The following is a 14972-nucleotide window of genomic DNA, read 5'->3' as shown; positions in this document are numbered from 1 at the left end:
ATTATTAAAATTAAATTATTTAAATATATAATAATATTATTATAAATAAATTAGAATATATAAAATAAAAATAAAATGACTAAATAATTTAAAATTTGAAAGAATAAAATATCATAAATATTATTTAAATAAATTATTAAAAATATAAAATATAAAAAACTGTACCGGTACCCTCTCAAATAAGATGGGTACCATAGAATTTCTCTTTTAATTAATTAATCCTATCTTATTTAACATTAAAATTAAATATATTTTTAGTCTCAATAAAATAAGTAAATTTTAGGAGGGTGTATTGGATTAAGATTTTAAAAGACTTTTTTAGTTAAAAAATTTTTGCAAATTTTAAAAGACTTTGCAAGATTTTCATGACTTTTAAGATTTTGCAAGATTCTACATGACTTAAAATCAAGATTTTAATGGATTCTGCAAAACTTTTAAATCAAGATTTTAATGGATTTTGTAGAATTTTTGTGGATTTTTTACATTTGATAAGATTTCAAAAAAAAAATTCATCAATTCAAATTTAAAAAGAGTCAAAGACAAAAATAATAAAAAAAAACAACAATATCTAGATAAATATTAATTATAATAATAATCTTCATAATATTCTATCCTCTTAAATAACATTCACCCACATATCCATAGCTATACTAGTCCTCCAAGCATTAACGTCTTCTCGCTCTTACTCCTGGGTTTGAATAATAGGCTCAAAAACATGATCTTCATTAAATGGTAATGTTGAAGATGAAAGTTCATCCACCGCTTCAATTGGAAATTCATCATAACGACATTTTTTATGTAGAAAGTTATGTAATGCTGCACATACTAATACAAGTTCTACTTGTATCTTAAATAAAAATGGAGGTGTTGACTTAAAAATTGTGAACCTTTATTTAAAAATACCAAATATTCTTTCGACCACATTCCTTAAAGACGCATGACGAAGATTGAATAATTCTTTCTCATTTTCAGGGTCATTACCCTGTCCTGCAAAATCTTGTAGACTATATTTTAACAATATTTCCTTTTTTAAAAAATAAGTTAATGAAGACATAAACCCTAAACCCTAAAAAAATTTGATACTGCAACGTCTTATGTTAATTTTATTTTTTTTAATATAAAAAATTATAATTTCACAATATAAAAATAAAAAGAAAATTTCATAGTAAAAAGAATAAAATATTTGTTGAATCTTAAAAGAAGGAGAGATAAGAATAACAAACTCAAGGAAAGGAGAGAGATTGCAATTTTTATGCTGAGAGGGTTCTTCACCCAGCTAAAATTCATCTTATTTTTAAGATTCATTTTTATCTCATTTTACTCACAGAAACCCTAACTCAAATTCATCTTATATATATATATATATATATATATATATATATATATATATATATTGTAGATATCATGATATCAATTTCATCTTTCACCTTTTCCTTTTCTTGACGTGTGTTATAAAAAAAATTACCACTTAAAAGTTGAAATTTCAAACATTGTTTTTATGTTATATAAAGGAACAAATTCAACTAAATAGAAAAAATAGAGCAAGTCAATTAAAGAGAACGAACAGAAAAATAGAACAAGTCAATGACACTACCATTTACATATAAGAGTTTCATAGAATAAGGGAATGAAATGAGAATAGTACTACAATATTATATATGAGCAATGAACAATAGTGCAGTATTATTAGCAGAGAAAAATGGAGAAGACAGGAGTATAGAAAAAAAAAGATGAAAAACTCACTTGAAAATTCTTGAAACACTTGAAAAGTCATTTCAAACAATCCTTCAAAATCCGATGGATTTGGATGGAATTGTTTTATGAATTTGGTATTTATAGATAGCACTAGAAAGTCCTTCAAAATTCCTCTCACACAACAATCCTTTAAAATCCTTATATTTTTGAATACCAATGGATTATTTTTAAGTTGTAAAAAATCTCAAATGAATACCAATGAATTTTAATGGATTCTTTAAAAAATATTGAAAATCCAGATTGAATACTACTGAATTGTTTTTAAGTGACATAAAATCCTGATTGAATACCAATGAACTTTTTTATTAAAAAAAATCTTTTAAAATCCTACAAAATCTTAAACCAATACACTCCCCTTAATTTTGATTTTATAAAAAAATATTATTTATGTCTCTAAAATTTAGACCATTATTTTTAGTTGTTATTATGTATTTATTTTAAATTATTTATTTTTTATTAAAAAATTAAGTTTCATTTTAATTTTATTTATAATTGTTAGCGATAATAATTGTTAGTGTATAACACTTTTAAAAAAGAAATAAGTCCTTAAAATAAATTTTATTTACTTTGAAAACATTATTAAAGATAAAAAAAATAGTGATTTTAAATTCTAGAGTAATGAAAACAAAAAAAAAAAAACCTATAAGATCAAAATTAAAATTTATTCATTTCATAAAAATAAAAAATAATGTTTACAGATTTTAGAAGAATAAAAAACAAAGGCGATATAACACATTTTTATTTAATTATATTTTAATATGTGCAATGCAAATACTAAATTTATTATATATAAATAAAATTTATAATAAATTATGTATATATATAAATAAACAGTAAGTTTAAATTTATAAATCAAACCTCATATAATAAATATAAACAACTATCTTACACGATATTATTTGATGGACTTTTCTTTAATAAAAGAATTTTTAAATTTTTTATTTACTTTAATTTTTTATTTATCATAATTATTTATAAATTAAATTTATATTCTTAAAATAAATTATCAAAAATAAAAATAATCTTATACTATGATATAAGTTATTTATCATAAATTTAAAATATAATTTATATATTTAAAAGTATTAATTTTCATAAAATCTAAATATAATTTATATTTTGAAACAAGGTATTTGTTTATATATAATTTATTATAATAAACATTTAATTTGTTCATCTATAATATTGGTTATATATAAAATTTTTATAATATATATTTTAAATAAATAAATTATATTTAAAATTTATGATAAATAATTTATGTTGTAACAAAATTTATTTTTATTTGTTGATAATTTATTTTAAAATATTAAAATTTAATTTATATATAATTATGATAAATAAAAATAAAATTAAGAATAAATTATATATTCTTCCCTCTAGTTATTTTTAAGACTTGATTTGGTTTCAGTATTCTTTTTGGTATCATGGTATTAATAGAAGTATCTATTAACTTTGTTAGAAATTAATCTCCCTTGGAACCTTGAATACATTAACCTTCCTAACGTCATTTTTAATTTCTATCAAATTCAAGACTTGAACTCGAGACCTTAATACTTGAAGACACAATAACACCACTATTTGTAAATGGTTTAATTTAGTTCTCTAATTTTTAAAAAATATTCAATGTTATTTTTTGTCGAATACTACAAAAGTACTCTATTTTATTTAAATGCTCACTATAAATTAATAAATTATTAATTCGAATGATATTAGATTTGGTTCCTTTAAGGTCTCATATAAAGTCTTACATATGAAAAAAAAAAAAAAAGTAATTGAGAGAAAAGACTCCACCAAAGAGGATCAGTCAAATTTTTCAATAGAATTAGCTTAACCAATGAATACTTTGTAAAAATGCTCACTTTAATATAAATGGGTGTATAATAACTATCCTTGAAACAAATTAGTAGATATTTCGTACAATAAATTACCCACTTTATGTAGCCGGTTGTCTAACAAGAAATAACTGTCTTTGGAACAAGGGTCGTTTATAAAATGTCTAGCCCAACTCCAGTGGAATCCGACCCAGTAGGATTGGGCTTGGCCCGTATGACCCAATCCAGAAGGAACCAGATGTTGCAGCGAGGAGCTGAACAAGAACAACACTCGCTTCTGAAACATCATTTCAAAATCTTGCTTCGCCCATAAATCTTCCAACTATTATTCTTTTCTTCAATTCCAGATTGCAGCTTTTACTCTTTAGAGCCCCAAACCCATTCACCCACTCTTCATTTCACTGCCTTCAACAGGTTTGCTTTCCCTCAACCTTTTCTTTCTTCTCTCAATTGCCCCTTTTCCCCTTTATTTATTTTTTATATCTTATAAATAAATTGTAGTTGTAGGAGTCATTGGGAATTTCAATTATTATTATTATTATTATTATTATTATTATTCTTCCTTAATTCCTCACAGGCTCATGCAATCAAGAACCACATTTTAAATCATGACATGTTTTAATCTGTGGATTTTTTTTTAATTGGTGTCATTGTGGTGCTTTTGGGGAGTTGATGATGACTGACATGGGTTCCATTTTATTTAAATTACAAAAAATATCCGAAACGGCTTCAAATTGGATTGGAAGAAATGTGGAAATTCATGTAAATAACTGAAAAGCTAAAATGTTAAATTAGATAAATTTTGTCAAGAGTTTACAGCAAGCTGGGTCCTGAAGCAACTTACCTATCATTTTTCAAAGTTTCAGGCATTTATTTACCGGCTTGGAACAAGCTTGAATAATGAGAACTTCTCTTCATGTAAAGAGCACCTATACTTTGTCTCATAATGAAGTATTGAAGTTCCTTCACTTGGAATGTTGTTGGTAAATATTAAGTATAGATTGATTATATATTTAGTTTTAAAATTTGTATGTAATTGTTATGTATATCCTTCTTAAGGAAGCATTCTAGTCATGTTCAATTATATATTTCTGAAGTAAGATAGTATAATCTCGGCTGATAAATAGGAGAAAAGAAGCACCACAGGGTTTGAATGGATTCTTAACTTAATTGGGTAGACTGCATTTATCCATCGTCAAAAGAATAGAAAAATGACAAGTCTCAGATGTCTTCAAAGATCAGAATCAATCACATGGTTGGTTCCTGTTTTCGTTTGTGATTTCGTGCTTATTTAGGAGTTATTTGGAAGAGTTTCCACGGAATTTATCCAGACCTAAGAAAATAGTTTGACTCCATTAAGCTCTTTCTATGTTATTTCAGTAAGCTCGTTGGAGAAGCTTATCGAAATAATTTGTTTTTAGCTTATTCTGGTAAGTTCATGTTCAAATTTATGAAATAAGCTTGTGTGATAAGAGCTCATTGAGTTAGTAATCAATTAAACAGTTTACCCAAATGCATCCTTAGTCTTGCTTTTCCCAGGATACTATTTCCTTGGTATGGATTGATGTAAATGCTAAGGGAGGAAAATAATGGAATTCACACTTCTGATCCACTTACTTTTTTTTTCTCTTAAATTTAGAAACTGTATCATGGGAGTTAGGCAGGCTATTTCCTTCTGTTCGTGGTGTAAAAAACATCATAAATTTTGAATATTCTATCCTTCTAGAGGTAGAGTTTGGTCCTTATTTTTATGAAATCTCATGCTTGCTAATGCCATAAGTCCATAACAACCAAGAACTTAATATGATGTAGAATCTTTTGCTTTCCCTTCTTCTTTTTGGGTAAATAAAACCACGAACTTCTATGTAATCCTTCAATTGAGTGATTAGTTGTTGTGTAATCATATTGAGATTGAATTTTTGACACCATAAATCATCAATGGTATGGACAGATATGAGTGCCTTGAGTCTTTTGGATACATACATGGATAATGGTCAAAAAAGAAAAAAACATATATGGTCATTGCTCATATAAATTTTGTCTTAATAAATGTGATTGTTATCTTATTGAGTGTGAATTTTACTAATCCTTCTGTTGGATTAGCATTTTTTGTGTTGATCTGCCATTTTGAACTTCAGATGAATATGCTGCTAACCACAATTTAAACAGTTGACATTTATGGTGTTTTTAAAACTGTATTGTATACTAGTTTAAAATAATATTTATGCAATTATATTAATTTCCAAGTGATGAATTTTATGCACATGATAAGGACTTCAAAATCCAGTGAACTGGTTCTCTTGAGAATTAAGCTAGCCACTAGCATGTAATATTGGTGTGTGGGGATATTAATGCTAATATGTGTATTCATAGAAATGTTACTTTGGAATTTGGATAGTTTCTGATCAAAATGCTTGGCTTTGATTCAGGCAATGTAAACATGATTGTTTGCTTTCCTGCTAGTCAATCTTCAATAAATGCTGTTGTCCTGAAAGGTCGTACTCAGCTGCTGATGAGCAGTAGCATTCATGGCCTTTGGTCCCGAGGAATATCCACTTCATCTTCTTCCAATTTGTTTCCTTGGAAGTCAGAGATAAATAATGTTGGCCTTTCTTATTGCACAAAATTGTCTTGTTCCACTATTATGGGCCAAACAATCAGAGGAGGTTTTCTTGGATCTTGCTGCTCCAAGCAAAGGGGCAATGCTCAATTCTTTAGTTCTGTAGTACCTCGGAAGAGGTATCATGAAATTTCATTGGCATGCCAAAGTATGAACATGAGGCTTTTGGTACCTAAACAAAAAATGCTTCGCAAAGTTAAGTGTACTTTGGGACCAGTAAGTTGGCCACGGGGATGTGCATCAGTTGGCTTGATTTTTGGATTACTTGTATGTAATTCAAGTTCTGAACCTGCTCACGCTGAGACACATTCCCAAAATGATAATAGGAACGATGACTGCAATGAATATGAGTCAAATGTTAAATTCTCACATGGGAAGAAAGTTTATACTGATTATTCTGTAATTGGTGAGATGCACATTCCGCTAAGACTTTAGAGTCTAGATACATACGCATATAAATTCTATTCACATGATTACTTATGCATTAATTTGTGCAAATTGGTGTAGATAAAAACCTAGGCGTTTGTACATTGTCACTGCGTTGTTTACTAAACTTATCATGCTGAGCAGGAATACCGGGGGATGGAAGATGCTTGTTCCGTTCTGTTGCTCGTGGGGCCTGTTTGAGGTCTGGAAAGCCCCCTCCTAGTGAAAGCACTCAAAGAGAGCTAGCAGATGATTTACGAGCCAGAGTATGTTACATCATGCTAACAAGTCTAATCCCCCTTCCCCCCACTTCTGCCGTTTTTTCCTCCTGGCAGCCAAACTAATTGAAAAAACATAAAATGGAAGAATTGAAAGCACAATATTAACTATAATTCAAAGTGATCGTGAAATTTATATTGCTGATTGCTTTCTTATTGATTTCAAATTATTCTTATAGTAAGTTACAAATAAAGTTTGAAGTCATCTGGTCACTATTTTACCTCAGCCCATGTTCTTGATTTTTGTCTGTTTTATGTCAGGTTGCTGATGAGTTTATCAAAAGAAGGGAAGAGACTGAATGGTGAGTTACCAACATATTGGGTAGCTGTACCATTCCGTTGATTAATTTGCTTGATATACAGTTTTTTCATACAGTTCTTTAAATCTGTTTCCCCCTCCCTCATAACGCATTTACAGCTAAAAATAAAATGTAGTGTTGACATTGCAATAGCTGTTTATGCTTTTCATAAAAAGCAAGAGCTAATCTTCAATATTCATGTTTTGTTCTGAAAATATGCTTTGGTACAAACAGATTTCCTACTAGATGCCCAAATTTTCTTTTCTCAAAATTCAAAATTTATTAGTTATTTATATTAAAACTATTAGAAACTAACATGACATAACCAAGCTCTAAAGATTAGCTCAATGGGGAAGAATTGCCCAAGTCTTATGATGAATAGCTTTGCCATATCTCCCACCGATGTGGGACATCTTAATAGTTAATACTCCTCAGTCCTTTTCACATCCATGACTAGACATTTGGAGTGTAAAGTATGTAAGGTTAAATGTCTGTAGTTAGGTCGCACAACATAAAAATGATTGGTCATTGGTTCTTGATACTATATTATTAGAAATAAACCAAACTTAACTCAATTCCAAAATCTAGTTTAATGGAAGAGTTGAACAAACCTTATAAGGAGTACAACAACAACAAAATCTTATCCCACTAGGTGAGGTTGGTTGTATGACACCATTCGGCTCGATTAAAGACCAAGGCTTTATAAGGAGTAATTTGCTGACATTCCTAACTGAATCGGGTCAATTTTAGTTTATCTCCAACATCACTTTTATTTATTTATTTTTGCACTTTTAATATAATCCATACATCACTTTCTCGAGTAATGTTTGATTTTGTTTGATATATAATGATGAAAATGATAAATGATTATTTACTAATGAACATGGTTGTCTCATGATGTCTCAAGGTTTATTGAAGGTGATTTTGATACATATATTTCACAAATAAGGAAGCCTCATGTGTGGGGAGGTGAACCCGAATTGTTCATTGCTTCACATGTTTTGAAGTAAGTGCCTTTCTTCTTTTTGGACAAGTGAATTCACCCTCCTTTTATTCAGTTGCGTACTATTCGCAGTTGTTAATATGGTAGAGGCCTATGCAGGATGCCTATCACCGTATACATGTATGATAAGGATGTTGGTGGCTTGATATCAATTGCTGAGTATGGCCAAGAATATGGCAAGGAAAACCCAATTAGAGTTCTCTACCATGGGTTTGGTCATTATGATGCATTAGAGATTCCTAAAAGAAAGGGCCCTAAGCCACGACTCTAGCATTTCATATTTAAAATGTGGAAGAGATTAGAGCTTGTATTGATTTCCTTTAGTGACATTTATATTGTCGTGTATAGGTCCAGTTTCCCAAAATACAACGATATGTTATTCCTTTCTAGTCTTAAGTGGATATATGGTCCAAGGCCCCAGTGATAAATGATATTCACTTTACTGTTGTTCATGCACATGGCTATTTATGTTGAATTTTTGTTGATCAATGATAAGCCCTAAAACCCTTTTACTTCAGGTGGATCTTAAAGGATCAAACTTAAAAAGCTATCCACAAACTTCTGTAAGGCCTTTCCTTGAAAGGTAGAAATAATGGTATCCCCTCCCCTTTTGTTTGAGTCCACCACTATGGATTATGGAAGTGTGCATCTATGTTGGATTGGTGGTTTCATTGAGAAAATATTATATGTAATGTTTGACAAAGCTTAAACTTTTTGAGAAGTTCATTGATATCGAAATGCATAGGATAAGTTGTGTTTAGGGACTTTTTAGTTTTTGCTCCAAACTTCTTTGTTTTCCATATATACCTTAACATCTCTTTTGCACTTCCATTTCCCTCATTAGCTATGTTATGTAGCTCTGATTATTTCCCTAATTGGGTCTCACTATTTGAACCCACTTAGGGATGGTAACGGGACGGGTTGGGTACATGTTTTATGATACTCGTCCCCATTCCCGTGACTCAAACTCATCCACGTACTTATACTTGAAGTTAGCGAAAATACACATAGAAGGGGGGTTGAATATGTGTGTATGAACAAGGAATTTTAAAAACGTTTTTGCAAGAGTGATGTTCTTCGTTCAGTGCACTTTTGAACATCAGACAGTTATGCAGATTTTGCTTAATCAAGATTATTGCGTTTGAAAGATTTATCGTCTGCTGTAAGAAAATAATTCATATAACAATAATGATTAAAATTCTTGTATTTTCCTTTTCAAGATGTTTCGTTTAAGGATAAGCAGTAGATGAAACTTCTAGCATAATATGTTTGTTAAACAAAATTTGCGCCTTCGTCTGAAAAATGATTTTAATGAGAATTATACAATAGACGAAGTTTTCAACAAGATTTGTCAATTAAGAAGTGTTCGCGTCTGAACAATAAATAAAATAGTGCAATCATTTTTATACTGGTTTGCTCAATTTGAGTTACGTCCAATCTCCTTCAACTGAAGGGTTTCACTAGATATGAAATGAAGTACACAAGTATTGTTGATTACTTCTGGCCCGTTGACTTCACTCATTAATGCTAATATATTCTTCTTAGCCTCTTCAGGCTAGTAATGAGTATTATGAACCACCCAAGTTAGAACCACTCTTGGTTCAAGTATTCTCGACCACTCCTGGCTCAAGTATTCTCGATCACTCCTGGCCCGCCAGCTTCACTCACCAGTGTTAGTATTCTTACACCACTTTTGGTTCAAGTATTCTCGACCACTTCTGGCCCGCCAGCTTCACTCACCAGCGCTAGTATTCTTAAACCACTTTTAATTCTTCAAGTATTCTCGACCACCCCTGACCCATTTGGCTTCACTCACCAACGCTAGCATTTTCTTATCAGCTACTTATGGCTAGTAGTGAGTATTCTTTGACAAGCCCTTCCGGGCTTTACAAGTATTCTTTTCCTAGCCTCTTCAGGCTTTACGATTTTGACTGGAGAGTTTTGGTTTGAGTGTATACATAACTCTCACAGAGAGGATTGAGAAATTTCCTACATTCACTAAGGTTTGCTACCTTAGTTTTACAGAGATTGAGTGTGTGGGTTACTCTCATGGAGAGGATACATAAGTTTACAACACTCACTAAGGTTTAGTCCATCATTGACATTTCGAACACCTTAGTCTACAGAGATAAAAATATAATATAACATTGGACATATGACTATGTATGCTCATCTCTGGTCTCTGTCTCGTGGGTTTGATATCATTCTTTTTCTTCCAATCAAAAAGCCAATTTCTTAAGGTTTGAGATAGTGATATATATATATATATATATATATATATATATATATATATATATTTGTAGAATCTGCCCGTTACTTGATTTTTAATATGTCCGTTGATGTGAAGCTTCCTGTTGCATATGTCCGTTGAAGCTGATATAGTCGTTCACAACTAGTTTGATCCTTTCATTTAATGCATTTGACCTTGCATTAAATGTTGCTTCCTGTTCTTAGACATTGCGTGTATTCTTCTCGGTCTTTTTGTAGCAGTGTTTGACTTTATCTTAGACCAAGAAATTATTTGTCCTTTTTTGGTCATATAGCAATATAGTCGTTGTCCTTTTCTGAAAAAGTAATGCACTTTTTCTAACACATGCGTGCTCTATTTTTGCGTGCTTCTCTTCTTCTTTTTCATTTAGATCACGCGTTTTACGTTGAAAGTTTTTGTGTAATCATAGACGATGTCTTGACTTGTTTCTTGAGACGTGATTCTTTATTTTCTTGCTTGCCAGTCTTCATCTTCATCTATTTGTTTTGTGCATCTCAATTTTGACTTTTGCTTCTGCGTTTGAGTTTAGTGCTTTGACTTTTCTTTGGTCTGATTAACAATGTGAATATACAAACATTGTTTCCATTTGGAGTGTCTCTCAGTTTGTGCTATCTTTCTTTTGATGCATAGTTGACTTTCTTTTTGACCTTAGACATATGTCTCGTGCTTTTATGATCATCTGGCCCTCATTCGAGTTCCATCCATTTATCTATTGACGCCCAATTTCCTCTATCATTTACTTCATCTACTATCTGCCTTGACTTGTCTGGTTCTTATGACATGCCTTGCCTCGATTACTCTTCATCTGAAGGTTACATGAGCTTTATTTGATGTTTAACCTTCTTTTGTCTTGTGCTTGAGTTAGTTTGCTTTGGCTTTTCGTCTGATGCTTCAATCCTGTGTTTGTTGAATGTTCTTCCATCCGTGATTCATCCTAATTTTGATGTTTGACTAACCATCATCTGAATCTTGTTTATTTTGCGCAGGCTTTGTGGATTCTTGTATTTAATGCCTTTGATCTTGCATTAAATGTTTACTTGCTGAATCTGCTTGATCTGCATTCTACGAGGTTTTTTGTACCATTTGATTGCTTCTATATCTGGAATTAGGATATCTCCGTACTTTCCTGATACATAGGCGTTGTCCTTTGCTGACTGGTAGGCGTACTTGCTCTGACACACGCAACTTTGATTTGTGGATATGCGCTAGTCCATTTTTCTTTTCTTTCTCCTTACACTTTGATGACTTCATATGTTCTTCTGAGATGTGGATGCTAGGTAGTTTGTCGTATTGTGTTCTTCAGACACAGTCCAACATTCCTGATCTTCGTCTATGTGTTCGAGTCTTGTCTAGTTGGCTGTTGTAAGTACTTGACTCCGTCTAAGGTGCTCTTGCTAGGATTTGCCCATCGTCTAAGGTCTTGTATCGTCTGAGTCTTCATCTGATGTATTCCCTTTGTTTGCTCAGCCTTTATCCAATGCTTGCCTCACATCTCCTTGATTCTGGTATGAATGTATATTCTTTATTCAGCAGTTTACTTGTACTTGTATCTGAAACACTAACACACTTGTTAGTAATAACAATATGTATTATATTTGTCTCATTTAAAACCTTGCTGGGAATTGCTTTCGTCTTTGTCTGACTTAAAAGTACTCGTACTCGTTGGGTATATAATTTTCGTCCTCATCCTCGTCCCCGTCCCCATCGGGTATCGGGTATACATGTACCCGTACTCGTACTCATACCGGTACTCGTACCTACATCGGTACCTGTACCCATTAAAAAAAGTTTTTTCAAAAATACACACAATATTTTTAGCTTTTTTTTTCCATTATATTACAATTGTAATTGGGTTGTTTGTTTATTTCATAATTTAATCAAGAGACTTCTTAATAATTAAACATCCACAAATATTTGACATTATAATAAACAATCACACATAATTAACATATTACAAATTAAACAATTACACATAATTAAAATCTTACAAATTAAGCAACCATAAATGTTGAGTAATGTCACAAATAAATAACCACAATGTTGAGTTGAAATAACAAAATAAATTAAAATTTCTCAAATAATAAATAAAATTCATCTTGCAAGTGAAAAATGTTGAGTAATGTCATTAAGCTTCGATCCACCTATCATAAGACAATTTTAAAAAATTAGAATTAAGTTATAAATGAAAATTTTTAAAAGTAGAATTGAAAATTTATATTGGACTAATAAAATTGAAATTCACTCACAACATCGATTAATTTTGCACATATTTAGTAATTCCACTTGCATTCAATCCACCTAATACACAATGATAAACTTTAGATATAACAAATCAAATTAAAAAATTGTAATATTAAAATATAATATACCTTCATCATCAGATTCACTTTCACTCATTAAAGCAATTTTTTCTTCAATGGCTTTAGCACCTACAAACATCAAATATAGAATATTAATTGAAAATTGATACAAAATTACTAATTGGCCATTAATGCTAATATACTTTTTTTTATATTAATTTATCTAGATAGTCTAAGTTCCATAACCAACTTTTAGTACACATAAAAGCTTCTACGTTAGTATGATTACATCCCTTGCAATTACTTGAAGTATTGGATACTTCAACCCATTTGTTTTCCACCATGATAAGATATCAAAACTCGATGTAATAGGTAAATTATCTTCCTCCAAGTAATGATCCAACTCTATTTTCATAGATGAAGTTCTAACTTTTTTCTTTTTTGCCATGAACTTTACAAAATAACTCATGCCATTATCACCAACATTTCCCTCCTCAAATGATGAAAACCTAAAAGAAGACCCTTCAATCATCTTTGCTTGATATTCAGAAATCAAATCATAACACAATTGACGGATTCTACTAATTTCCAAATCACAATCAATATCATATAATTTATTAAAATAATATTCAAGCAAACCCATTTTGTACCTTGGATCTAAAACAGAAGCTACTCCCACGATATCATGAATGACACTCCAATAACTTTCAAATTTCTTTAACATTTGTTCTGCCATATTGTGAATGATTTGATTAGGAGACTTTACCCATTCATCTATTACAAGTTTGATCAAACAAATCTTTGGGAAAAAAATGTTGGCAGTTGGGTATTTGGATCCAAAAATTATTTCTGTGATATCATTAAACATTCTCAATCTCCCACAAACATCTTTTGTAAACTCCCATTGTGATTCAGTTAGCAAACAAGTATATTGAGATTCACGTTGCTTTAATCGAAAAAAACACATCCTTATAACTTAAAGCAATATCAAGCATCTTAAAAGTGGAATTCCATCTTGTTGAACAATTTAAAGTTAATTTTTTGTTGAAAGGAATTTACAATTATTTAGCTATTTCTTCAAATTTTTCCACCCTCTTAGGTGTTGCTGTCCAATATGCTACACTTTCCCGAAGTTTTTCCACCCCTTCTTTTACAACTCCCAACCCTTCTTTCACAATCAAATTGAGGATATATGTAGAGCAACACATATGAAGCAAGGATCCATTATGAATTAGTCTATCTAATTGCAACTTATCCTTAATTTTCTCAATCATGCTATCACTTGTGCTACAATTTTCCAAAGTAATAGTGGATAATTTGGTATCAAGATTCCAATCCAACAAACAATCAATCAATATATTGCAAAGTCTATTGGCTGTGTGAGGTGCAGGAACATAAACGAACCTATACATTTAATCATATTGTTATATAAAAAGATAAAAAAAATGCAAAACCAATTATTGAAAAAAGCTATAAATTAAAGAAACTTTGTACCTTAAAATGATACTTTGTAAGGTCTAATTTCCATCAATATAGTGAGTTGTGATAGCCATATAACCTTTCTTTTGATTACTTGCAGTCCACATATATGATGTAATTGCCACTGTTCCTTCATTTGTATCTATCAGCTTCATGACAACTTGTTTTTCATCTTCATAGATACCAAGCATCTCTTTCTTCATTGTATTTCTTGAAGGAAGTTAAAATAATGGTTGAATTACTGCTACAAATCGTACAAATCCAATATGGTCCACTATTGAAAGTGGATATTCGTGCAATATAATTATCAATGCAAGCTCCCTCCTTGCATTTTCTTCATTATAACTACCACATGCCAATTCTTTTTTCCCACATCCTAAAACAGAAAAAAGCATTGTTTGTCCCCCCTTCCCACTTATAGAAGCCTTCTTTAAAACACATATATCTAAATGGTGGTGCAAGTGCTTTGTTCCATTCCTTGCTTCTCCCCCAATCAATTTCTTGCAATAGTTACATTTAGCTTTTATCTTTTCCATTGATTCTAATCTTTTCAAAATGTTGCCATACAACACTTTTTAGCCTCCCTTTCTCTATTTGTGTTATTGACTCTACTTGATCAGATGCTTCTGAAGGTGCTTGGCGTAATTCATTTATCAGTGCTTGACCACTACTGGTAGAACCTTGACATGGAACTGGTTATTGTGAAGA

General features: G+C 30.7%; 1 protein-coding gene across 3 annotated transcripts; it reads left to right on the top strand.

The window, feature by feature from the left end:
• The first annotated feature begins 3823 nt into the window (after positions 1–3823).
• LOC109795423 (OVARIAN TUMOR DOMAIN-containing deubiquitinating enzyme 4) lies at positions 3824–8733 on the top strand. Of its 3 annotated transcripts, XM_020354929.3 has the most exons (7): positions 3824–4004; positions 4457–4573; positions 6020–6616; positions 6781–6902; positions 7176–7216; positions 8121–8219; positions 8316–8733. In XM_020354929.3, exons 3-7 carry the CDS (start codon positions 6031–6033, stop codon positions 8485–8487), a joined length of 1020 nt encoding a protein of 339 aa, XP_020210518.2. In that variant the 5' UTR covers positions 3824–4004; positions 4457–4573; positions 6020–6030; the 3' UTR covers positions 8488–8733. The 3 variants fall into 3 exon arrangements, with proteins under 3 accessions (XP_020210518.2, XP_020210517.2, XP_029125210.2); XM_020354928.3 differs by lacking the exon at positions 4457–4573 and having other exon boundaries at positions 3827–4004; XM_029269377.2 differs by lacking the exons at positions 3824–4004; positions 4457–4573 and adding an exon at positions 4971–5020.
• The last annotated feature ends 6239 nt before the right edge of the window (positions 8734–14972 follow it).

Source organism: Cajanus cajan, chromosome 7, assembly GCF_000230855.2.
Source record: "Cajanus cajan strain Asha chromosome 7, NIPB_CcT2T_4, whole genome shotgun sequence".
Taxonomy (NCBI): domain Eukaryota; kingdom Viridiplantae; phylum Streptophyta; class Magnoliopsida; order Fabales; family Fabaceae; genus Cajanus; species Cajanus cajan.
The sequence above is the reverse complement of the archived record's forward strand: the minus strand, read 5'-3'. Positions and strand labels throughout refer to the sequence as shown.

Bases quoted from the DNA above. Each gene is read 5' to 3' on its own strand.
- LOC109795423 (XM_020354929.3), top strand. From the start codon at position 6,031: ATGATTGTTTGCTTTCCTGCTAGTCAATCTTCAATAAATGCTGTTGTC. The intron at 7,217-8,120 runs GTGAGTTACCAA...TGATGTCTCAAG, and splicing joins AGAAGGGAAGAGACTGAATG to GTTTATTGAAGGTGATTTTG. The intron at 8,220-8,315 runs GTAAGTGCCTTT...AGGCCTATGCAG, and splicing joins ATTGCTTCACATGTTTTGAA to GATGCCTATCACCGTATACA.